Source organism: Formica exsecta, unplaced genomic scaffold (assembly GCF_003651465.1).
Source record: "Formica exsecta isolate Colony F162 unplaced genomic scaffold, ASM365146v1 scaffold47, whole genome shotgun sequence".
In the NCBI taxonomy this organism is placed as follows: Eukaryota; Metazoa; Arthropoda; class Insecta; order Hymenoptera; family Formicidae; genus Formica; species Formica exsecta.
The window spans coordinates 1-21,958 of NW_021851936.1; the positions used below are offsets into that span (position 1 = coordinate 1).

Genomic DNA, 21,958 nt, shown 5'->3' on the forward strand with positions numbered 1-21,958 from the left:
TAAATAAAGTGATAGTAATTATATCGCGCGCGTGTGTGTTTTGTGCTTTCATTATTATAGAAATTACGCGTATCACAATTGAATGTTATGATTATCGTATCTATTTATTCATCGCATTCGCTCGCGAATTTTAAAGCGCGATTTATCTTACAATTTAATCGTTGATTTACATCGAAGTTTTGTCGATCTTTTTGTGTCTTAAATATTTTCTTTGAAAGTCTGCACAAAATGCGCCAGTAATGCAAATATTATCTTTTACAATGAAGAGATTGATAATTTTATTAATGATTCTTTTTTAGTCGTGATTGTTTACCTTATATTAAACTTAATAAGTTCAGTAATTGTAATCAATTATTAATAATAAATATTGCGTAATTAATCGTCGCTAATCAGCTTTGTCTGGTCTAGAAATTTCTAGTAAATTTGTATTATACGAATATTTTGCACATTTTCATGTAATACCACATAATAATTTTATATTAAATTTTAAATTATATTTTGTATCAAATTTTGTATTATGTTTTTTAATATATATTTGTACAATATAATTAATTCTACGTTACACATAGAATATTATACTATTACATTTTGTAATATACTTTATTAATAATATAATTTGTTTTGTATTAAAATTTGTATATATCATATTTTGTAATATATTTTTGTAATTATACATTATATATGCATTTTGTAATTATATATTATATATTTATAATTCTTTCTCTTTGTGTATATTATATCTTTTATTTGGATAAATTTGAAAATCCTGTATTAAAAGAAAATTAAAAAAAATTTTCCTCCTCGATGGTATCTCCACCTTAACGAAGGCATTTGCCGGGTGAGGAGGTTTGAGTACTCTAATGAACCTGAGAGTTATGTCGGCAGTAACATAGTTACCAGTAGGGTCATCCATGCCGGATAGGTCGAAGGGGAAGAGTCAGACTAAGAGAGATACCATAATTATAATTATTATAATATTTATAATAATTATAATATTTTTGTATAAAATAGAATCAAAAGAGAAAGTAATTAAGAGGATAGAGGAAAGGAAGGTTCAGTGGTTTAGTTATCTTTTAAGAATATCTGAGGACGAATGACCATAAAAAATATTCCGATGGACACAAAAAAAAAGGAGTATGATAAGGCCCTACGATCTTGGGACGAGGAAATGCGACAAGCCATAACAATATATACGTTGAAGATAGACATATACACGTACAAATGCATATATATATATATATATATGCATTTGAGTGTGAAATTTATTTAACATTAATTTTATAAATTGTGTATATATATATATTTCACACTCAAATACCACTTTTCTTTCTTTTTTTATACAGTAAGACTTTGGAAAAATGATTAAAGAATGATAAGACATTTACAAGAACATAAAAACTTTATTATGGTCCATAATATCAGGTATAACAGTTACACTTACTTTATGGAAAAATTGAATATCTCTGAATATTTATGCTATAGAGTACATATATAAGATTTCATGTGTTTATACGAATATTATAATTTTTTTTCGACGTAATGCTCGATGGCTTTCACTCGAATAAAAATATTATGGAAATCGATCTAGCTCATTATATAATAATTACGAAGCGCTTTTGCGACAATTGTTGAATTTATCAACGGAAAAATACATTGACAACATGGACGGACTATACACACTCGTATTATAGTAAATCAGCGTCAATCAGGCTAACGAAAGGGATGCTTAGCGAGTCTATGATCGATTTTAAATGTATAACATAATTTAATTCGCTAAAATGCTGCATGTATTTACAGGACTAATTACGACGAACAACACAGGTATATTATACATGCGGATATTATCCGCGCGATTTCCGAGAATAACGCCGTAATACGTGCGAACGAACTTCAAACAACGTTCTCGAAATTTAAAAAACTAGTTTTAAGCTTCCTGCTAAGAAACTAAGAAATTTAATGATGTATTTCTTAATAATCTTATTTTCTGATTGTTTATAGTTTATTTTTCAGTCATTTTTTAAATATAATTTTTAGGCAATAAAGCAGGGAAATAGGAGACCAATACACTTCCTAACATGATTATATATACTGCATTTCTTTATTACAGTAACAGCACAATAATTTCTTTCAATTAGTCATTAACAGGACACAGGCCCATATTTACATGACTGTTTGGGATCGTAATTTAATCTAATTCTGAATTTATTTAAATTAATTTTAATAAGAAAATTGTATTCATCATGGAATTAAATGAGATTAAACTCATGTAACAAATCTTCACATTGAATATATAAGATTCGTAGCGAAGGTTCAAGATATTCAAAAGTGTGGAGCAAACTGTATCATGCAAAACTTTATTTTCTCTAAATATTTAACGAAAATATATATATATATATATATTAAGAAATAAATATCGTAAGAACACAAAAGTACTTCGGAATAGTAACAAACGCGCACATGTTTAGGCACACGGGAGGAGAACAACAATGTTCTAATTTCGGGGAATTTAAACACTGGAGACTACCCGAGAGAATTAGCGTCGCGACTTTGATTAACGAGATATTCTCTCCGTCTACATTACAGGTAGAAAGTTATAACTTATAGAAAGAGGCAGGGAATCGCTAACCGGAATCATGGTTGATCCAAAATCAGCGGATTGAAACTTAGCCGTGCGCATCACGCATCAATAAAATGTGCGATCGACGTTTAATCGATATTCTCAGTCTATATCACAGAAACGGAACTCTCCATTTCGCTCGCAGTCTTTTTTTCATCGTTGCTGTCGTTGCCATCGCCGTTGTCGTTGTGGCGACAGTGCTCGTTGATCTGTTCACCGGGGACTAGAGATGCGTCTTTCGATAGGATTAAGGAATCTTGGCCGATAGGCGCGGCGGCCTCGACTAGATTCTCGACGGACGCTGCCATCGTCGGCTCCTCGTGGCAGAAACTCCTACGCAAGGATTGTTGCGTTCTCGCGGTACCTCTACGTATGCTGCTGCGCAGCAAATTCGCCACGTCGGTGGCCGTCAAATTCGAGCCGGACAGAGTGGCGATGTTCGCGACATTGTTCAATCGGCGACCTCGGTCGAGGGTCGACGAGTGGGTGCGTTCCAATGCGCGCGATCTCTCGATCGCGATACCGATCCGGCTGGCGCGGTCGATTGTGTTCGGCCGAACATTCTGACGCTCGTCCGACGCTCGACCGTCCACGCCCTGTTGTCGACCGCTTCTTCCCGTATTAGTTACATCCGGTCGCGGTTCCAAAGGCACGTGGATTGCGACTTGATCGTACGAAATCGGCATGCCGCCGCTCTGGTTCATTTCCACCAGTACGGTCGCGTAATCCGGTGGCGGCGGTGGTTGCTGCAATGCTGGTCTCTGCCGCGGCGCGCTACTTTCCCCCAGAACGTTCGCGATCCTCCGTACGCTTCGTCGAAAACTCTGGCGCAGCATTTTCGCGATCCTCGCGCCGGTCGCCGTAGTGTAACTCGGCGGCGGTGTATACTTGGGCGGCGGATCCTCAAACGGTATTTCCGTGGTCGCGGCGGCTAGGATTCCGTTGCCATGCAAGCTGCCGGTGCCAGTGTCATTCCCGATCTGAGTCTGCGCGTCACGAGGATCCTCCGGTTCCAACGGTGGCCGATAAAGTAATTGAATTCTCTGTAAAAGATGAAATGGGTTGAAAAACTGAATTATTATTTGTATATTGAGGGAGTAATATATAATAAGCGTATCAGTTTTAATGTAGAATGATATCACTGTGTAACACGTGTTCATTCATGCAGAATTTAATGAGAACTTACTCCGTTACACTGTTCACAGTGATTTACTGTTATTTCCACTTGTTCATTCTATCGTCAGCACAAACAGAAAGATAAGTTACATGAAAAATGAGTAAGTAATCTCTGATGATTTTTAGACGATACTTATAATTCTCTATTTTTTTTTTTTTTATACCGCGTAGACCTATTATCCATTTTCTCAATCAATGGCAGAAAAATGCAGGTTTTGTAAGTTTTGATATAAGCAGAAATACTTACGTCGAATATATCGGGTGGCCCATTGTTCAGATATCGACACGTTTGTATGACGGCCACTGCTGGTATCATCAGTATCGGTATCAGCTGAATCGCCGTCCCGAGTTGCCTTGCCCAAACGGCCCAGTAATCTCTGCTCGTGCGACGATAAGAATACAATTCCCGGAAACCGCTGCTTTTAAATATCGTGATGCTGAGAACCTGAAAACGGCGTATATAATACCAATAATCAAGCGTGCCGTGTAAACTGATATTTCTAAATAATAATTGAATTTACCATCAAAGTGACAGGGAGAACGACGTTCCAGATGAAGGATAACAAAGGTCCGGCCCAGTATCTAAGGCAACGCCCAGTCGGTGGGAATAATTCGGCGACGACCGCCTCGCCGGTGTGCGGCCGTCCGCGGACCGCGAACACGGCGCCGACTTGCATTAGATATAGAACGATTATCCACCATGCCCCACCGACGGTATAATCAAGATAGTACACTACGTAGATACCCAACTGTAAGCACACAGTAATAAGAATATAAAGAATAATTTATAATTCTTCATGATATTAAAATTCTTATATTTAAGAGTAAAAGTGTTTATTTTTTAAGAAAATTATAATTAGAGATAATAATTCTTTCTTTCATATATATAAATATAGATATAAATATAGATATAAATTTACTTGATAAATAATGATATAATAATAGATATAAGAAATATATCATCAGTATTCTCATTACAATTATTACCATTTATCGTTATCATCAGCTTTATCATTATTAGTATCGCTAAAAGTATTACAATTATTGAGCTATTAACGACGTCGTCGAAGCACTCGTTTTTATATCTTTCACTTGCACGTCCAAGAATATAACATTATTCTTGGTGTAACCGGCGTATCTACTTAGCGTGGTATGTGGAACAAACATGTATAGTCCGGATTCTTTATCAGGCTCGTTAGAATCGTCTCTATCGCGGCCTATGGTCTTCACAATCTTTCTAACGTCGTTCGCGGGATTGTCCTGATCTCGAAGAATTACGATGGCTCGGAGTACGCAAGGCCAATCTAACAGGGGATCCCACTTGCCATTCTCCACGCGCAAGCATCCGATAATGTGGCGATCCTTCCACTGTCCTTTACCGTTCAGAAATAATTCCATTCTCAGGGTGTAGCCGTATTCCTTGTCGTAGAATACCGGGCTGTAATACGCGCAATCGGTCTCCCTTGCTTCGCTCATCTTCTCCTTGTAACGGTCGATTCGCCATATAATGCGGCCGTTTGTTGAGGAGCCTTCCGCGCACGAACACGAAGAACTCGACAGCGAAGGTGCCGGTCTGCAACTCTCCGCGATCAATTCCTCGATGTATCTCAGATTCTCTTTCATTTGAAACTTGAGACCTTTCAGGTCCAATTTTTGTTTGGCCGCGCTTTCGGAACATGTAAGAATTTCTTTCGCTAAACTATCAAGCTTTTTCGACAAGGTGTCATGTTTGAACGTCAGGTCCTTCGAATCCTTACATCTCATTTCCAACTCCAGTTTCAAATCGTTGACACGCTGCGAGTGTTCCTGCCATATATCGCTCGCGCGTACACTCTCTTTAGCGATAAACGTCTTCAAATCTTTTAATTCTTTAAACCAATCGGTTGATGCACATTTGTTTTGCTCGCCTATCAATCTTCCTTCGAACAACTTCAACTGTTCGGATATCTGCCAAAAGCTCGAACTAGTGCGATGCTGCATATTGTCAGTGATCATCTCCAGATCGTTTAACCTCATATTCAGTATTGCGTCGTTACCGCGATACTCCTCGACCGCTTCTGCGATATTCGATTGCAACGCGGCGAGAGATTCCTGCTGAGAGTACAATAAGCTCAAGCTCCTAGAAAGGTCGTCCTGCAGGCGAATTCGCTCCTTTTCTCCTTGATCGATAGCTAGACGCAGTAACGTCAATACCGAGAACACCTTTTCCTTCCACACCGAATCTTGTATGTCTTTTATTTGATTATTTCTCCTCGACATTTTTTTGTTGCACGACTTCCGATGTTCCTCCAGATTTCTGCGGGAAACGTAAACCCCGCATCTGTTGGGACACTCTTCCAAGACCGATGCGCACTGCGTGATGTGTTCCGTCAAGAATTTTTCCTCCAAGAATTCATTGCAAAAGTAGCAAGGTACGCTACGATGCACTATAGCGTGAACGTTATTACTCATCTTTCGTTTAATACGAAAGCGCTTGTAATACTGGGCGCGGAGCGAAACTAAAACTCGCGCTGATAACAATTTTCTGAGCAAACGAAAGATTGCGCGTACTATCTGATAAAAGCAGTACTCTGTAGAGATAATACTACAGATATATCCGAGCTGCGACGTTATTAGATACTTGTGTGTGTCGCGTATAAATTAAAATATAATGTCTGTGTATATATGTGTATATACTCGTAATTAATAATATAAATATTTACACGTAACAAGTATTTAGTTTCATCAATTATATCTTTAGATAAGACGATAAATCTGTCGAACAGAAATTAATCACTTTCAAATCGGCGCATACTATTAAGGAATTTTGACATACCTCTGTAGCCATAGGCAATCCGAGTATGTAGGCACAAGCGCAGCTAAAAAACGTAATGGTGGTCTCCCAGAGCTTCATCATTTTCGTATTGATTGCCATTATACCGGTTATTACGCAATGCCATATTGCCAACTAAAACAATTAATAAAACACATATATAAGCATTTTTTTATATTATATGTAAGATGATAAAATTACACATATTTAGATGTACTCTTATTCGTAGTTTCTCACTTATAGGAAATATAAGAAACTATATATATATATAAATATACCTGTTGCGCGATCCCAAATAAGATAAGGATAAAATAAAACAGGACCGCCCAGAATGGTGACACTTGTTCGGTGCCCAACAATGCCAATGTTGCGGGCACCAATTCAGTGGCCAGACGTAACACCTGGTATCCGGACTCGATGCTCGTGTCTACGCCGGGTCGTATTACGCGTTGACCAAGAAGGAAGGATGCGTGAGACATGAATCTCTCCGGCGTACTGCTGTGACCCGACGGTGCCGGTTTATTGGCGAGCCTTATAAACGTGTACCCTGATATTCTCTCTGTAAAATCGTCCGAGAATGAAAATGCATTGATCCGATTGCTCGAAGTAATATGATACAAAATGGTTGTACTTACCGAAGGAACTAGTAGTGTAGATGTAACCGTGAAGTCTGAGGATCTGTACGCAGGTATTCGCTAAGAAAGCCCCAAGTAGAAGCACCACAAATGTCAGAATCACCACGAGAGTCGTATCTCGCTGTAGGAGATGCTTGTGCTTGTTGTGAGCCGCTATCTGAAATTGGCAGGATATTCCGACGAATTAGCTATGATCCGCAAGAGAGAAAGAATACAACCGCAAAAGAGAGAAATAGAAAAAATTAAATAGAAAAAATCAAATAGAAAAAATAATTATATATATATTCGCAAAAAGAGATAATCGTCGTGCGATTATCGACGATGATGGAAATGATACCTGCATAGCAGCCGCACCAAGTAAACCCCACGTGAGGAAGACCTCGTTTGAGGCAGCCACCCATGACTTTCCATTAATGAAGAATTCGTTCCAGACAGTAGCAGGGAAAAGTTGGCTTATCGAGCCCGGCGGAGTAAGTCCTAGCAGTTTCGTGCAAAGGACTAATGTACCGAACACGGGCACCAGCGTGAAAACGTATACAACCTTTCCGTAAGATCTCAGCCCTAAATGAAAATAGAAGTAATAAAATGTTTTGCACATGATTGTTGCAAAATTTGATAATGACAGATTTTTCTTTTTCTGCATATTATATGTGAATATAAGAATTCGCTCGCTAAATAAATATACACATACAGAATACTTAATTATGACTTAAATTATCTGTGTTATACGAGCAGTTAAAAATAATTTTAAAATATCAAAAAATACATGCTATAAAAAATTTATTACACGCATATTATATGTTCTTCCTGAAACTTTAAAACTTTTGTTGAAAACATCTTTCAATAATCGCAGAGATAATTTAGGTCATAAATTTAAGTTAACGCAACCTGTATGCATGTATGTATAAAAACAGTTTAAAATTATTTTTTAGTTAAATCTTTTAACAATGATGATTCTTATACAAGAGGACCGGTAAAATTTTGTCATAAAAAATTAACAAATTATTGCCCGCAGTCAAGATTGTCAATAAGAAATTTTTGTGCAACCTCCAAACTTTTTTTGTCTTAATATTCACCTTTACTAAGCGAAACAAATACAATCATCCACACGACGGCTAAATTGAAGGCCACTTGAAACTTTAACGTGACGACACCGGGATCGGCCTCGTTCAAGTGGTGTCTTTGCAATACGGCGCCGCTGAAGTAATCCGGAACGGTCTCGTATAATTTGTACGAAGTGGTAGCATTGTGCGTGGGACGACTGTCGTCTCGATAGAGAAGAAACGGCTCCGCCCATCGATACTTGTCCTGCTTCGTTATGAACGAATCTCTGCAATCAATGTACGATGCATTTCGTCCTACTTGATCAACATAGCGTGATATTAATATCCGATACGCATATAAGTGATGGAAATAGAGGCTCGAAAGAGGTATCGAGAAAAAAATGCAAAACATCGTACACGGACAAAATTCTATACAAATATCATTACATACATATGCAAACTTTTATCGAATATGCGAACTGGCTTTTTCATCAAAAATTTTTGACCGGTTAACACTTTTATTCTATTAATTGTCCTAGTCGTCGTGTGATTAGAACTTAAATAATTTCTACGAATCAATTATTTTTCCACATTTTTTTCTTTCATACTTTAATTCTATCCAATCGCTATTATTATATAATTTATAATTAATTATTACACGAGATATATTCCAAAGTGAGCATTGGAATGTACCTGAAGTAAACGAACATCCACGATACACCGACTATGCTGTAGATACCGATGAAAGCCTGTGCGGTGAGCAGGGCTATTCCGACACCTTGAAAAAGCGGCGAAATTCTCCACATATCCACAGAACCGGCCGCCAGTCTTTGCCCGAGACATACTTGTAACGTCAGTAATGGGATGCCCAGTATAAACGATAAAATCAGGAACTGTACAATGAAGTTTGCTGTAAGGGAGAAGACGTTGTAAACAAAGAAAAAATGTAAGTTCTCTCTTATACAGGGTGAGTTTTTTAACTTGAAACTGTAAAATATCTCGGAAAGTAAGCTTTATCGAAAAAAATGTTTCAAACAAAAGTTGTAGGGTTTGGAGGGGGCCACATGATAAAAATATGGATTTGACCAAGAGTGACCTTCTCAAGGTGAGGTCAATGTGATCGACGTTTTCTTGAATGGAACTCCCCATTTTTTATTGCATATTCTTGTAGCTTATCTCGAGAGCTCATAAAAGTATTACGGTAAGATTATCAAAAACTGAATATTTTACGAGATATTTTATTTTTTATATCAAAATATGTTAGATTAAGATATAAAATAACTCAAAAAGTACTTAATGAAAAAATACTTTATTATAGTGTTTTGAAAAGCTCTCGAGATAAGCTACAAGAATATGTAATAAAAAAAGGGGGGTTCCATTTAAGAAAACGTCGATCACATTGATCTCACCTTGAAAAGGTCACTCAAGGTCAAATCCATATTTTTATCATGTGGCCCCCTCCGAACCCTACAACTTTTGTTTGAAACATTTTTTTCGATAAAGCTTACTTTCCGAGATATTTTACAGTTTCAAGTTAAAAAACTCACCCTGTATAACGAGAAAAGTGCTCGTAATTGTAAACATATTATTCCATGTAGATAATCGAGCGTCTCTTTGCGAAATTAATTATTACCTTGGCAATTAGCCTCGAAACTAATTATTGGCTTTATCGGAAGTCGTTCACGTCACACGTAACAAATTATTATTATCAACAAGCAATATAATATAATTATTATATGGCAAAGATAACTTAACTATTGCCATTAACTGTGGAAGAATTTGCCTCGCAATTTTTGTATGTGTCGCATTCGCAATAGGAATCGACACAATTTTGTGGGATTAAAGGCTATAACATTTTGCAAGTTTCAATTTCCGGTATTTTTACACACAAGTTTCGCTAATTATGAATAAATGTAGATATCGGTTTCGCGTGCTGAAAGTCGCCGAAATACGATCCGATCCTCGAAATAAGACCAGTCTCAGTTTTCCTGAGCGACCCTAGAAAATTTATGCGCGCATCTTATATACGTCATAGTTTTCTTTGTTCCGTCTTACATACCCGGCACAACCGTTCGTTATAGTATACCGCGAAAAAAAATTCAATAGAACATTATTGGAACCCCTATGACAGCTTTATGATCGACACATATATACACACATATATATATATATATATACACACTCACCTCCAAACTGTATACTAAGAATGGCGAATCTACTGATATTAAAAAGTCCCAAGGTACAGCCGAGACACGCGAGGGCCGAACTAAGAGCGTGCGGCCACTTCCCGAGAGGATTCTCATCCTCGTCGTCATCCTCGCCCCTGTTGTCGTTTCGCCTCTCAGCATCCCTTTGCCTCTCGCATATCCTGGAAGCAAGAAAAAGATATATAAATATTATAATATATGGACGAGTGCCACATTAATATTTATACTTGATAAAACCGAAAATTCTCGACTTTTAATTTTAAAAAAATGCGAATATTTTTATGTCCAATTTATAAACCTCATATAGTTTTAAATTTTTATTTTTTTTTTTAATTTAACTTATAGTTGTTTCTAAAAAGAAGATGCAAAGAGGGAACGATTAATTTCGATGCGACAAATTTTATTGCATGTGATAAAAAAATTGACAAATACGAGAAACGCACGTCCGTTGTACGCTTCTCGATTTCCGATCGCGATCTGCAACCTGACGTCAATCCGAGGTCACGTCAATCCGCAGTAAAACTAGGTCGAGTGCAATTTTATCGCGTGTTGCGGTGCTTTAATACGGAAAAGGTCTTATCGTCGTCTGCGATCGTAAGTTTATCGGTCTAATCAATCAACAAGACAGAATATAACTGGCGAAGAATAAATTCTTTATACCGGTATGATACCGAAACCATCGCGTCGTCTCCTTTAAAATTGGCAGAAGCGAGAAAAACACACATCAATCCTCCCCCTCTCTCCCTAAGAAGAGAGAAATCCAATAAGTCGATTGCGAAGAGAATCAAACACGGTGAATTACACGCCGCAAGCTTTACGCGTGTACTTAATGTAATTATTCCAACGGAGTCTAAATCACAATTGACGTCAGACACGCCCCGTAAATCGCGCGGTAATGACGATGATAACAGATCAGTACCGTTGGGTTGATCCCGTTATCGCCGGATAAAGAGGGCGAAATGAGAAGAGATGGAGTACCATGTAATGCAGTTGCGCAAAACACAAAAGTTCCCCCGCGTTCGGGTAGTTTTGTTTTCTGTCAGTGTATTATTGCATCGCTTAGAAATTCGCGTGCATCGTCTCTCGAATAGATATACTACTAAGTAAACATTTTTTTTTACGTACATAATCGTTTTCTTGCTTCTCTTTTCCTTTTATAAAAATAAACGCTGACAGTGTATTCTAGATAATGTATCGTGGAATCAATAAAAGTTAATAATGTATTTAAAAATAGACGAGATATAGTCACAGATGTAGTCAATAATTTTTTTTTTCATCTTTAAGTGAATCACACATACCTATCGTAACAAAATATTGGCTCATAAATTATCTACGTTGATATCGCGGTGATTTATGTGATTTATTAACATGACACTCGAATATTATCTTGAAAGTTTTTTTTTATCATCAATCAACCGTATATTTGAAAAGTACACAGAAATGATATGTCGTTAATTGCATCGCAGCGATATCACGAATTCATGTCAATTCAGGCATACCCGAATAATAAAGAAACGAATATATAGCTCACACTAATTGTATAACATAGTTTACATAACATAGATAGGGCGGGATCCGACCTTATCGATCAATTATACCATGTATTCTGTACTATTAAATTCAATGACATAAAGGATATTGTTACCTTAAGAACTACATCGTAAATTACATCTACATTAATGACAAATAATATATTGTATAAATAATATATTCTTAAATTATTATCTCTTAAAACAGAGAGAGAAATATCTTTCTTAATAATCATTTCTATAAATAGAAATAAAAATAGCTGAAGCGAGTAATAATCAATTTGAAATTTATTTTAGTATTTACGATATTAAAATTCTATTCGATGCAAAACATGGAACTGCTTCGACTATAGACACTTTATTAGCGACGAGCTTAATTTAGACAGAAGAAGACCAGTCGATTTTTATTAATTCTCGTCAAAAACGATTCAAGCCAATAAAATGATGTTAAAATCGCGCGCGCTAGTGTGATAAATTCTCATAAAAATTAAAGATCTTTATGACGGTCTTTGGTATCTTTCAGGGAAACGATAAGACGAAATAACGTCGACGCGAATACATTAACGTACACAGGTAAGAGGCGAGATGTAGTCATTTTTGCGATTGACGTCACGCACACGTTTCGGACCTGCGAGTCGGAAGGTCGTCCAGAAGGCCCTCGAAATATCAAGAGGTGGACGGAGGTGGCGATCGATAAACGACCAGCACCGGTGGTCACCGCTAAATGACCGCGAACCCTCGTTACCGATGCAATTCGCGATTAGGCGCACGCGAACGCCACTCTTAACCGCACACACGCAGCCTCTTTCTCTCGCCCGTTTATGACTCGACACAGATTTCAGCCCGGCTCAAGTCCGCGGGTCAGTCCGCGGTCGATCGAGGGTTGGTCACGTCGATGAAAATATCCTGCAAAACACAGTTAAACAGATCGACCGAAACTGCGCCGCATGCCGCTGTTATTCGAAAATAATGCAAATAAAGCACGCGAGTCGAATGCCAAAAAGATGCAGCAGAATATACTTAAATTGTGTGTTTTCGACTTTCCCATTTATTTCCGTGATTTATATAATTTAAATTAATAAAGGATAATACCCCATAAAGATAAAATTGTACAAATATTTTTCATTAATATATAAAATACAAATTACTTCTTTTGATTGTAATACTAATCTTTGACTTGTAAATTTTATATATTTAACTTTGTCAGGAAAGTGAGAAGAGAAATGGCTCGCTTGACAACATTAATTCGCGGAAGATTCCATTCGAAAAAGATTCTGCAAATCTTTATTCAAAAACAGACATTACGAAATTTATTTGGAAGACATTTACAATATCATAACATCAATATGCGTGTGTGTCGATTTGTTAAAATAAAATTAAATTAAATGTAAAAAAAAAACATTCCATATAATACGAGTCTCTGAGTTTAAATCTGAAAAGTCTCTCAAGGCAAGAGTGCCGAATTAAGAAGTGATTTCAATGAAATCGTATAGCGAGGCTAAAACATATATATACGACAAACAGATTGATCCTTGATGAGCTAAAAATACCATTTAATATCCGCGACGTTTCATTACATCACGTTTTTATTTTTTTTTTCTTCAGTTTCGCGACTGCCCCCCCCCTCCTTTCGGTATATTAGACCTTATTTCAGATTTTAAGTGCGCAATTTTTTTCCGTTATTATATCGTGTTATATTAAAAGATATGAAACACATGTCTTCTTTTTCTATTATTTTATTTGTTTTCTTAATTTTATATACGCACCTCTATTTCTTATGTCTGTACCTATGTACATATACATATTTATGTATATATCGAAATTTATAGTCGCGTCGTGTAAATGCTTTTGTTATTTTGTATATCTTATGCGTGTCACGGATTTTTCGACGAGAGATACAAAGTTTCGCGAACGTGCAAAAAAAATTTAGAAAAATTTGGTCGCCAAGTAATCGCATTCGATCGTCGGCGGATCATTTATTGTTAGCAGCGGAATCAACAAATATTTGTGTTCTTGACGATCGAATATTTGTGCATTTGTATATTATCTTTGGTGCAAATTTAAAAAATTCAAAGATCGCTTAAATGTATATTTTTCTGCATTTGCACGCCGATAAAATATATCGAACGAATGCAAACGACACGCTTTGTTGTATCCTTTATTGTATACTCATGAATACTCTTGTGTGTGTACAATAAAAAAATAAAAAAAACTACTCTATATAAATACTTTTATAATAAAAATATAAAAATTCTAATGAGAGATGCCACATAGAACATTAGAGCCTTTTTAGTCTTCTTTTACTAGTGCCCGTAATGGCTACACGACTATATCAGTGATACAACATAATCCTAGTTGCAGTCGTATCGTAAGAAGAAATAAAAGAATGTGCTCCAATCATACAAAGAACCAACGTAAAGTAACAAATATATAAGTATAAATAATAAATCTTTTTTGTTCCGTCTCAATCAGAAATATTTTTTCAGTTTGTAATACATAATAACCAGTTGACCTTACATTGTCCATCAATCACAGTTGGAAAGTAGATTTTAAATAGATTTCTTAAACTATGACTTCTCTTACCAAATTGTCTATTAATAATTAATACCCAATGTCAATCAAGCATTGAACTAGATATTAAAAAAATATGATAAAAGATTTTTTTTAATGTTGAAGAAATAATTGGGGAAAAAATATCAACAGGAAAAGAAAATAATTATAAAACATATTGTTTCGCATCTGTGTTTAATGTTATTTCTGTAAAACCAGAAATATATATATAAATATGTATTATCATAATATAATAAACATTAATGTGTTTAATAAGATGTAATCAACGCAGCTTGCCATGTTATTTTTAGTATCATACATTATACATACACATACATTACATATAATCGGAAATAAACATTTTTATATGACTGTTATTAACATAGTTACGACATTGAAGATAAAATTAACATAAACAATCTTTCTAATCTGAGAAAAAACACGTCGTGCAGAGAATATTGTTTTACTCAACCTCGTATAATCTCTTGATTAATCAGTGAAGGCATACTCGATAATTTTATGAAGAAAAAACTCAGTCTGCGTAACGTAAACATTGATTTGCATCATACAACATTAAAAACTGTCAAAACTTGAATAACTGTCAAAATAACGATATTTTCAAAAGAAAATGTAAATCCATGCGTAAATTCTCGTGATGTTTGCATAAACGCGCAATTTCCTAACATTCTATTTCTCCATCCGCACAGTCGCTTAGGTAATTTTACAATTTTGTGGAACGAGTCGTAGGAAAGGTCATGAAAATTCGCTGATAACGATGGGGTATTAAACGTCATACTTCAAAAATTGTTTTCAAATTCAACTTCAACGACAAATATAATCCTGCTTTAATCGTCTATCTCTTTTTTCTCGTTTGTCGTTAATTAGGATGTGTTTGAGGTAACTGTTTGAAACTTTAAAAAAGATATTAAAGAATAAGAAAAATCCTTATTAAAAAATTTTTCAGTCACATATATAGCATTAAATTTAGAACAAAAAAAAAAAAAATTAAGTGGTAATAAATTTTTACCAAGTTTTCTACAAAATGTAATATATCAAATATCATTGTGTATGTGTGGTGTGTGCCTGAAGTTATTATAAAATTCGTGACCTTTTAAACAAAACCGGACGTCCGCATAGTTTCGCCCGCATGTTAAACGAGCTCTAAATAGCAATTATACTACCGCCTAAATACCGCCTCTCTAAACCGGTTAATCTTGCGAGGCGCTCTCCTGTAACCTTGATCTGCATATTTAACAGTTTGTTGAAATCTCTGGTACAAATTGTTCGAACAATGGCGTATTTATTTTACTAGCCACACACAACCAGCCCTGCTGACGTTGTGTTCCGAAAACACGGCTTTCCTGCTGCACAAATCCGCGAATATATCTGCACGAATAAAAAATGTATCGAATAAAATATAGAGATATTTCGCAAGCGTTGGAACGCGATTTGTCATGAGAAAGTCGACATTGTCCGCGAAATGTTGTCTCTGTATGTCAATAAAAAAGTGTCAATCTTTGACAGCGTGATAAATATGACTACCTTCTTCCGAGCTTCATCTTGGAATAAGACAAAAATTTCCATCTTAATCTCAAAATAAAAAAAAAAAAAAAACTCGAGATCAATCTGTACATCTCCACAAATAAATGTGCAAGACGCGTGACAAGAAACAAAAACACAGATAGAGTGTAAGAAAAAATATTATACATCGCATGAGAAATATACAGTAGATGCATCGCATGTTTGAAAGAAGTATGATTGCTCTATCGATCGAAAGAAACGTGTATTATATATCTGAAGCTTTTCATATCTTAATTCGATGCCGTACTTATAGACTGTAAAAACGTAGCAAACATTTTCCATCCATTCGCATATTCCATTCACTTGACACACATTACTTTTTTTATCTAACGTCGTCCACCTTCGTTGAATTACATAGTGTCAGCCATGTCAATCTTTCAAGGAGAGGTTGTAAGGTCGGGACACATCGTGGTCATTTTTACGAGAGATGTCGATGACCGTTAATTCTTGATACTCGAATAAAGTGTCGACAAACTTTCCAGGAAATCATGTTTTTTTTTTCTCGGATTCCGAGCTGAATATTTGCGTTCGTGTTAGATTTTTACGTCAAATAATTCGATTATTTGTCAAATACACTGCGCGATAAATGTTATTGCAATCTCAACACGAAAAATCAATTGATCTACAAATATTTGGGAAAAGTTAATAAAATTTTTGACGAAACACCGTTCGCGAATGATCTTTTTATAAATCAAAAAATATTAAACACTTGTCTATTCGTAAGAATTCCATATTAATTCACGATACCCGTAAAAAAACATGGATTTTTAAAAATACAAATATCAATATTTTTCTGAAAAATTTAATTTAAGGTCTAATTTGATTTTGCATCGCAAGAACACTCGACTTAGAACTCTTGACGAATATTCGTTTGTACACGCGTTCGTCGCACCCACGAATGTAAATACATCGACGCGCAATTCCTTCATTGAGCCGCTGTAAAACACAAGTCGTGAGATAATTCGACGAGGCATCGTGAGGGATTAACGTTACTCGACGATGATGACAACTACTCCGATATGGCTCGTTAAGTCGCAGAGTCGGAGAATCTCGTCGAGTGCAACGACTGTTCGTGGCACGGTCGACCGACTTTACGCGGGAATCGCGTTCCATGGACTTTGTAAACTCGAGTTGTAATCAAGCGATCGTAAAACCGTCGATGAAGGACACTGCAGCGAATGAATTACAATCGCCATCCTTTAACATTCTCGGACTCGAAGGAGTTTGTTCTTCGCATCTTCCGAGCAAACAATTCCTTAGCGATAATATCTCCCGCGTTTTGCCATCTTCAATTCAACATGTAAGAATGTATTCCGACGAATATGTTTGTGCGATACTAATTTGTTTAGTATCAAATTGTCAATCACGTTGCTAAATAAAGTAACGCACGCGGGCGTTTCTTTCAAGACATTCTAATACAATCACGGCGTCTAAAATAGCATACGAGATACATGGAGTTTTCTAGACCAGTCGAATATATATTTTCCGATATAAGAATAAGAAAAAAAAAATATATAATAGAAAATATATTCTCTTGTTATATAAATGTATATTTCGCGACGTTACTCTTTTCTCGAGTGGAAACATCCTGCTCCGAGATCGCTTATCATTCGCTAATCGATATTGGTAATGACAGTGTGAATTAATAGAAACGCGCGAATGGCACATCTCCATCAGAGCCGCGGGCAGATATTAATTAATTATTCAAGCGTGGCACGATATTTCCACGTTATAATCGAAACAACGGGACATTCGCGTTATTTTTATATCACGGCCACGACATGGTAAATCTTTCGATACCTGATACGATGCCGTCGCTGGCTGCAATAGAAGTACTGTTGGCAGATCGTTGGATCGTGATTCATTCTCGTCGTTTTTTGTGCAGCGTTTCTAATCGATCTTCCCGTAATCCCGCTTCACCCGTTTCTCTTCTTATCCTCTTCTCATGATCCTCGCGCGCAGAAATAAGTACAATTTCCTCGAAATAAATCGTCGTCCTTCCCTTCCTTTCTCGTTCGTATAATCGTTATGTAAAACTAACCCTGATCTCCAAGGTGTTCAATTAATCTCTAATGACAAGTTCCGTCTCTTACAATGGCACAGTTAGTTTATTAATTTCGTTCTTTCCCAGAGAAGGAGAAACGATTTCCTTGTCTCCTCTCTCCACGAGCATGGTCGAGTACTAACTGAATATTCCCGAGATTGAATGCCTCCTTAAACACGTTATCCAACTAATTAATTCCATACTTATTTTTGATACTCATTAAATACTATGGAATATCCTTATTTCCTGTTATGTCATCAGATACTAATCTCAAATAATAAACCTTTGCGGAATATAATTCTCCAATTATAAAATATCTCGTTCTTTGTATGGGATATTTTCTGCTGTGCGATACCCGAAGAAGCTCCCTTCCTTCTTCCCTTCCTCTCTTGGCTATTTTTTACCGCTTTCCCGTTATTAAAGGAATTATAGTGTGCGGAAAATCGCGCTACAATCGAGACGGCTTTGCAACGACGGCGACTTTAATGAGCCACGCGAAAGAATCGAATTTCAAAACGATGCGTTTCCGCGGCTTTCGTTCATGAGCCTCCCTTTCGTTTCGTGCCGTGTCCGAGGAGGCGTGAAGTCACGCGCGCAATTCTTTATTTTCCTCACGCACCTTTTCGTCTCGCTTCCTCACTTTTCTCGCGTGGGCACACAATCGCGTCGCACGTTCCGTTATTCCTCGCGAGCGTACACTCGTCTCGAGACAATGCCGGGATTACTTAACCCCGGTTTAACGATTTGTCACCCTCCTCTCGAGACTATAGTCTCGCGGACTATAATCTTAGACGATTATCGCGAGCGCGCGGGAGCTCGCCGAGAGGACTCCACGCTTGGAGTCGAGAAACGCAGTTACCTCTCCTTTTGTTTTCTAGAAAAGTATCTAGGAATCCTCCGGAGACAATGTTCTTTACGACCGCTGCGAATGTTTGATCATACCTTAAGCATAAACAGGCTCTAAGTTCTCAGAAATCTTTTCTTCTTCCTGTTCACACTATTCTTCGCAGATTCGATGAGTTAATCTCATTATTCGGAGGCCACGAGCGAGAAGTCAAGTACGTGGCCGAGTGTCAAGTTCTATAGTTTACGACGAAAAAAAATCCACACACGCTTTTCTCTCCGGAAACTGGTATTCGTCCGAAATTTATTGCGCGAGAAATTATCTTCGTCTCGAAAGGCATCGACGGTGAAACGATGATTCCATGGATTTTTCCTTTCCATTACGCGACGAACAATTTGCGTCGAGTGTGACGATGTACGTATGCGTGTATATTTACTTACTTACATAGCCGTTTAGAAAAGTTTCGATCCGCTGGATCTTCCACCACCCAGACGAAGAACAATAATTCTTGCGAGCTTCACTCGCGACGCCAACTTTGCGCGCCCGCCGAGAGATCGATACGCGTGTACGTGCTATACACACCGCAATGCGGTCACATCGGACACCGCGATTCCTCGTGGACTTTGGTGGAGAAACAGAATCAGAATGTTGTGTGTGCGAAACCGCGTTCACTCGAGACCAAAAATCCAATCTGCATTTACACGCGTCTTCCCCGTGGAAAAATAAAGAAATACGCCGAAATTGCGGGATGTCATTATCGATAAATAACGTTCACGCGTTGAAAATATGGATGTCAGCAAGAACGAAGATTGAATAAGAGATTCCGAGAAATGAAGAGCGTTGCATTTTTTTCTTCTTTTTTTTTTTTTTTTGTTTCAGCGGAATCTCTCTGACATCGTCGAATTAACGGAACTAGTTAATCTTTTGCGATTTATTTTTAGCAATTTTCGTATTAGCGATTTATGAAGTTCCTTCTACATCAATAGATCTTGTCACATTTGTAATAAATCAACTTTTTTCGAGCCAGGAGACTATTCATATATAATTTCAATAATATATTCACTTCTCCTTTCTTTCTCGCTATAAACAAAAATTTCGCGAAGACCAATCTTGATTACAAATTACTTGGAGCGTAATTCTCGGTTCTTGATTAATGTTCTCGCGTCAAGCTTCTACAACTCCACCGTAATTGTTGTTAATTCACTGTCATTCGATTTGTCATTGATGCAAATTATCTTCCAATAGTCTCTTGCATTTAAATTCGAACTTTTCTCTCCGTGATCCTTCTATTCCTTTAGTAATTATGGCAAGATGCGGCGTCGGGACGATTAATTTTCATCCGCCAGCGAATGCTTAAGGAACCAACATCCGAAGCTTAGGAGCGAAGATAGCGTATCACTCTCTATGTTTGATAACTTTAAATATACGGGAGATAGGGAGCGATTCACCGCCAAAGTGACGTTTTTTCGTCAGCGCCGGCCCGCGGTCAACTGTCAACTAACTGTCACGACGAGCCGCTCCGGAACGATGAGTCTCCCGCAGCCACGACCGATGACAGTCACGTTACTCGCGCGAACGAGAACCTTCGACAGACCAGTTCATACCCGGCGGAGCGACGTACGAGAACTGACTCCGGCGGATTCAAATGCGGGAACGATGTCGTCTTGAAGGCCGGCCCGGATTCGCGCGCATAACTGTATTCCGACGATTGTCACACACGCACTGTGCGTGCGGTACGCGATTCGCGACAAATATATTAATGATGCGGATGTATCCTAAATATGCAAGAAAGCTGCATTATTGAGGAATTAACGACTCGCAAATTTAAAAAAATTATCAAACGTAGAGAGGGACGAATGATGCGCTGCGTTTGCTTACCGCCCAAATTAACTCTGATGGAACAAAATAATCAAGCTCCGAAAACTGGCCTTTTCTTGTCATTATTCGCAGATGCGAAGAAAAAGATACAAAAAGATTTTATAAAGAAAGATTACTTTTTTTTTAACGTGACACTTGGCATTTTTAATATAATTTTTAACAATATGGGAGTCGTCCTATCTAAATGCAACTTTTTCGCTACGTAATATACGAGCGTATAAACGATAACGCGCTACGAATAATAATTATATTCAGAATGCATGCGAAACACGCGTGAACGTCATCCGCATCGGTGGGATTCACGCTGTTTTTCGATACAATTTATTAACCCGCGTGTATGAATTATTCAATACAGTCCGGGGAATGTCGTGCGATACCGTTCCACTTGGAACGATCTCTCTTGCTACATTTTTCATGGGACGCTTTCAAGAAACCGCGTAAGACCGCATTCGGCAACGGATGTATATGTATTCATACCTCGGTATTGTTGCTCGATACAATACTCGCGTCAGCTGACATTGTTTGACGATTGTCTGATGCAATGCCGTTGTTGTAAATGCAGCCGAATAAAGTAAATGAAGAACGAAAGGAAAACGACTCGGGGGAGGAGAGGGACAAGCACATGATGAATACGGAGAAGCGAGCGGACGTGGTGACGCGCGAGGAGGACCGTGTTTTATTCAGAAACGTGACCAAGAGGAGAAATTTGAATCACTTGAACGTATTGAAGGAAGTTTATCAGGCGTTCTTTTCTCTTTCTTTCTCTCTCTTTCTCTTTCTTTCTCTTTCTTTCCTCAAACAATTTGCCGAACGGAACGGTGGGGTATCACGAGACGAGTGAACGTGACTCTAGAGGAAAGTTTTGAGCGCGAAGACCCGTCTACGTTTCTGCAGCCCTTGCGTCAGAAAAAAATTTGCAAATTCCGAGCTTTTCATGAGAAAAATCCAATGATTGATCGCGCGCGTCTCGATTATAATAAACAATAATAATAATATATATATAATTGAAAAATTATATGTTTGTGTGTCGTTTATATATATT

At 37.3% G+C, this 21,958-nt stretch overlaps 1 protein-coding gene across 3 annotated transcripts in view; it reads right to left on the minus strand.

Moving 5' to 3' along the window:
* Positions 1 to 1,380: 1,380 nt before the first annotated feature.
* LOC115241154 overlaps positions 1,381 to 21,958 on the minus strand; it is a 52,814-nt gene continuing 32,236 nt past the window's right edge. Inside the window, exons 4-14 of one of the 3 annotated variants that reach the window (XM_029816760.1) lie at positions 10,470 to 10,651; positions 8,977 to 9,193; positions 8,317 to 8,570; positions 7,578 to 7,801; positions 7,241 to 7,397; positions 6,884 to 7,164; positions 6,609 to 6,740; positions 4,315 to 4,542; positions 4,041 to 4,238; positions 3,804 to 3,851; positions 1,381 to 3,660 (exon numbers count right to left, since the gene is read on the minus strand). In XM_029816760.1, the coding sequence (XP_029672620.1) occupies positions 2,725 to 3,660; positions 3,804 to 3,851; positions 4,041 to 4,238; positions 4,315 to 4,542; positions 6,609 to 6,740; positions 6,884 to 7,164; positions 7,241 to 7,397; positions 7,578 to 7,801; positions 8,317 to 8,570; positions 8,977 to 9,193; positions 10,470 to 10,651 (2,857 nt within the window). In that variant the 3' untranslated portion in view covers positions 1,381 to 2,724. Of the gene's footprint in view, positions 3,661 to 3,803; positions 3,852 to 4,040; positions 4,239 to 4,314; positions 4,543 to 4,864; positions 6,176 to 6,608; positions 6,741 to 6,883; positions 7,165 to 7,240; positions 7,398 to 7,577; positions 7,802 to 8,316; positions 8,571 to 8,976; positions 9,194 to 10,469; positions 10,652 to 21,958 lie in introns of all 3 variants that reach the window. The other 2 variants (XM_029816762.1, XM_029816761.1) reach the window with 2 other exon arrangements.